The 4,959-nt window shown below is 44.6% G+C and overlaps 1 protein-coding gene across 1 annotated transcript; it reads right to left on the reverse strand.

The window, feature by feature from the left end:
* Positions 1-3,366: 3,366 nt before the first annotated feature.
* LOC145067285 (uncharacterized) lies at positions 3,367-4,959 on the reverse strand. The gene is made up of 3 exons (XM_079014460.1): positions 4,781-4,959; positions 3,814-4,480; positions 3,367-3,441 (listed from the first exon to the last, which is right to left on the reverse strand). Exons 1-3 carry the CDS (start codon positions 4,957-4,959, stop codon positions 3,367-3,369), a joined length of 921 nt encoding a protein of 306 aa, XP_078870586.1.

Consider the following 4,959-nt stretch of genomic DNA (forward strand, 5'->3'; position numbering starts at 1 on the left):
GAAGTAAAGGACATACAATTGAAAGTCTCAGAGTTGGAATTGAATGAAAATCATCTCTCAAACTCCAGATATAAAATTCACATTGTGGACAATCACAGCACTAGCAAAAGCTGGTGACTGCCCACTGACCTGGAGTGTGGATCCATTCTAACCAATTTATAATTGTAAATAACACCCCATATTCTCCAGATCTTAAATTCATAATATAAGGAACATATAGAAACTTGGAATCACTCTGGATCCTTTTCCAAGCCTTAGAAATGATGAAAACAAAATGACATATCAGAACAGACCCGGATTAGACCTAACAGCAAAGATGCCATTCTTTCACATAGATAAAGCCCTTATCAGTGAGGTTGGCCTTCTTAAGAAAGTTAGCCAACTCAATTTGTGAACTTTTGGAACTGGTTTGGGGTCCGTTTGAGTTCTAGAGATCCAGATATGATTTTAACAAAATGACTACAGATCTGATGGAAAACAGAATCGTAGCCACCCGTGATTCCTTTTTGGCTTATCCATCCTTCTCCTTTTGAAACACATTTTAAGATGTGTTCATCATCCCAATTCAGTCCCCATGATAATGGTGGTACTAAAAAGGGTTAGGGATCATTAGGATTTCATTTAGCCTCAAGGATGTAATAATAATGAACATGAAAATAAACATAAGCACATAAAATCATCATTCTCCCTTTTAGGGTTTCCATGATCTTTTGCCACATGTAATCCCCTAGATCCATCATCCACCATATATGGGGTGAAGATAGGATCTTGAGATGATGTATAACATACAATTACAAATAAAATAAGAAGGAGAAGAGGTGAAGATGAAATCATAAAACTAGAACAAGGTTATGAATCAAGTTGTAAGAAAGGATAAGGAGGTTCATACCAATACGAATCAAGGCTGGAAATGAACAAGAATTAAGCTCCAAACAGCCCCTTGGCTGCTCTTGATCCCAAAGAGAGAGAGAGGGACGATTTTTGAGAGAGAGGTAGGGTTTAGAGTGTTTTCCTTGTGTGTGTTCCAAATGATTCAATTTACACATTAAGTACTATTAACTAGATGGACATTGCAAATAGGCCCATAGCCCATGGACTTCAAAAAGGAGTTTACAAGATGATCAAAAGAGTCCAATAACATAAGAAATCAGACATTGGTTAAATAAATTAACCCAAGGTTACAAGGATAATTAAATTAAAATAACCAAACGTACCGAGAAAACCCGGGGCGTTACAACTCTCCCCCACTAAGAACGGACTTCGTCCTCGAAGTCAACACCTAGAAACAGATCCGGATAATGAGTCCGCATCTCACATTCCGGTTCCCAAGTCCATTCCGAACCCTTCCTATGTTTCCATTGCACCTTAACCAGGTTTATAGTCTTGTTGCGGAGAGCTTTCGTCTTTCGTTCTAAAATAGCGATTGGTTTCTCAACATAATTGAGACGCTCGTCAATTTGTATGTCATCCAGTGGTATCACAGCGGTCTCATCAACAACGCATTTTCGTAACTGAGTCACATGGAACGTATTATGAATTAGACTAAGCTCGTCAGGAAGCTCTAAACGGTAAGCCACCTTCCCCACACGAGCTATGACCTTGTAGGGTCCAATGAATCGGGGTCCGAGCTTTCCCCGCTTCCGAAATCGAATCACACCTTTCCAGGGGGAAACTTTAAGCAACACATAATCTCCCACCTGGAACTCAAGATTGGAGCGTGTTTTGTCGGCATAACTTTTCTGACGATTGCTCGCTGTGACCAAATGATCCCGAATCACTTGGATTTTCTCCGTGGTCTGTAGCACGATATCGGTACTCCCAAGTACCCTCTGCCCAACCTCGCCCCAACAAACGGGCGTCCTGCACTTCCTCCCGTACAAGGCTTCATACGGAGGCATTTTAATGCTCGAGTGATAGCTGTTGTTATAAGAAAACTCAGCTAGATGTAGATGGTCATCCCAACTACCCCCAAAATAAATCGCACATGCCCGAAGCATGTCCTCCCAGGTCTGAATCGTCCGCTCACTCTGCCCGTCTGTCTGCGGATGGAAGGCGGTACTAAAATGTAATCGTGTGCCCAATTCCTCTTGAAACTTCCTCCAGAACCGAGAGGTAAATCGGGTGTCTCGATCGGAGATGATAGAAACGGGCACCCCATGTAATGAGACAATCTCCCAAACAAAGATCTCGGCTAATTTCTCCGCCGATGAGCTCTCCTTTATAGCCAGAAAGTGAGCACTCTTAGTCAAACGATCAACAATCACCCATATCGTATCTGATCCTCGGGCAGTTCTAGGAAGTTTTGTAATGAAGTCCATGGTTAGATGCTCCCATTTCCATTCAGGAATCTCCAATGGTTACAACTTCCCATGCGGTTTCTGGTGTTCCGCCTTGACCTTCCGACAGGTCATACATTCTTCCACAAATCGAGCCACATCATTCTTCATTCCATGCCACCAGTAAGCCTCATGAAGGTCCCGATACATTTTAGTAGCACCAGGATGGATAGAAAATTTTGACTTATGAGACTCATCCATTAGGGTTTTCTGATTTCCCCCGGTATATGGGACCCAAACCCTACCGTAGCGAGTCAGCAAACCCCGCCCGTTTCGTTCCATCTTAGGCAACTCTTTCCCAATCTTCTCACGCCTGATGTTTTCCTCCAGTATTGCCGTCTTTTAGGCGTCCCGGATTAGATCTAACAAAGACGACACCATCATGATCCGGAGACACTTAGCTCGAATCGGTTCGGCAGATTGTTTACGACTGAGAGCATCAGCTACCACATTAGCTTTACCGGGGTGGTAGTGAATTTCACAATCATAATATTTTACCATATCCAACCCTCGGATCTGCCTCATATTCAAATCCCGCTGCTCGAACAAATATTTTAGACTCTTATGGTCAGTGTATATGATAAACTTCACTCCATAGAGATAGTATCTCCAAATCTTAAGAGCGAAAACAACAGCCCCAAGCTCCAAATCATGAGTGGGGTAGTTTCGTTCATGGGGTTTCAGCTGTCGGGAGGCATAGGCTATCACCCTATCTCGTTGCATTAACACGGCACCAAGACTTTGAAGCGATGCATCACAGTAAACCACCATATCCTCAACCCCATCAGGTAAGGCCAAAATCGGAGCTTCACACAATCGTTTCCTTAACTCATCAAACGCCAGTTGCTGCTCCGGGCCCCAAACGAATTTCATTGATTTCTTGGTCAATCGGGTGAGTGGTAAGGCGATTTTAGAGAAATTTTCAATGAACCTCCGGTAATAACCGGCTAAACCCAAGAAACTGCGAATTTCAGAAGGTGTTTTTGGAATCTTCCATTGTTTAACCGCATTAACCTTGGCTTGATCGACCTTAATACCGTTTTCTCAATGTTAGAGGGTGAGTACGGAATGCTGTTTTCTCAATGTCTTCTTCACGAACCCGCATCTGATGGTAACCGTAACGTAAATCAATCTTGGAAAACCAAGATGCTCCCTGAAGCTGATCGAAAAGATCGTCAATACGTGCCAACGGGTACCTATTCTTTATCGTGCGCTTGTTTAGCTCCCTATAATCAATACACATTCGCTGGGATCCATCTTTCTTCTTCACAAAGAGAATAGGAGCACCCCAAGGCGAGCAGCTTGGCCGTATAAACCCTTTATCACTTAGATCTTGAAGTTGATCTTGGAGCTCTTTCATTTCAGGTGGTGCCAAGCGGTAAGGAGATTTCGCTACCGGAGTCGCACCTGGCACCAAATCAATGCGAAACTCCACTTGCCGAACAGGTGGCAAGCCAGGGAGTTCCTCCGGAAAGACATCGCTAAAGTCGGAAACGATAGGAACGTCGTCTAGTGCTATAGCAGAAGAGCAAGAAGCCATAGCCAGGCGGGGAATGTCCCCCTGAATAATAAGTTCTCCACCTCTAGGGTTTCGAACACGAACTTGCTTCTTACGACAGTGGATTTCCGCATCAAACGCATCAAGCCAATCCATGCCTACGATAACGCAGAGCTCTCGCATCGCAATAGGGATAATATCAATAGGGAATTCAACTCCAGAAAACTCGAGAGTGCAACCCCGATAGACATCGGTGACAGAAATAGTGCGGTTGTCGACAACATCGACAACCATTGGGTGAGCCAATTTTCCGATACTACGCCCCAAACGATTAATAAACGTGTGAGATACAAAAGAATGGGTAGCACCGCTATCAAACATAACAACATCGGGCTTGGAATCTAGCAAATAAGTGTCTGCCAGTGTCGTTGTAATCACCGGCTCCTCCACAGTCATCTGGTGAGCACGACCTCGTGTCACCATAGTGGTTCCCTTAGAGGATGATGCAATTGCAGGATTTGTACCCCTGTCTCCTTTACCAGTCTTCAACTTCGGGCATTCAGGCTTCTTGTGTCCCGTCTCGTTGCAGTGATAGCAGACAGGAACTGCAGAAGTAATATGAGGAACTACACTCGCAGGGGGAGCCCTACAATTCTTCCAATGATGCCCTGGCTTTTTATAGTTGTAGCATATCAACGGATTTTTCTCGCCCTGACTTGAAGACGGCTTGTACTCATACCTTGACTTACCACCCTACTTTTGCTTTTTCTGGGCATCTCCGGATGTCTTGGAGGAGGTGTCATTGGCCTTCCTCTTGGTCTAGGTCTGCAACTCGATTTCCCTCCTCCTCGCTGCATCCATGATCGCGGATAAAGTCGGGAACTCCTGCATGCTAACGAATTCCCGAATCTCGGTATGTAGAATGGTAGTGTACCGACTGACTAACCAGGCCGCGTTCCCAGCAAACGAGGGGCAAAAAGATAGCATCTCCAAGAACTTGGCGTACAGGTCACTAACGGATTCAGTAGTCTGCTGTAAGGCCATGAACTCTTGCTGCATCCGCTGCTGCTCCACCTTAGGCACATATTGTGCCTCGAACCTCTCCACAAATTGGGCCCAAGACAT

The sequence above is a fragment of the Lactuca serriola genome, chromosome 8, assembly GCF_051521515.1.
Source record: "Lactuca serriola cultivar US96UC23 chromosome 8, Lser_US96UC23_V15, whole genome shotgun sequence".
Lineage (NCBI taxonomy): Eukaryota > Viridiplantae > Streptophyta > Magnoliopsida > Asterales > Asteraceae > Lactuca > Lactuca serriola.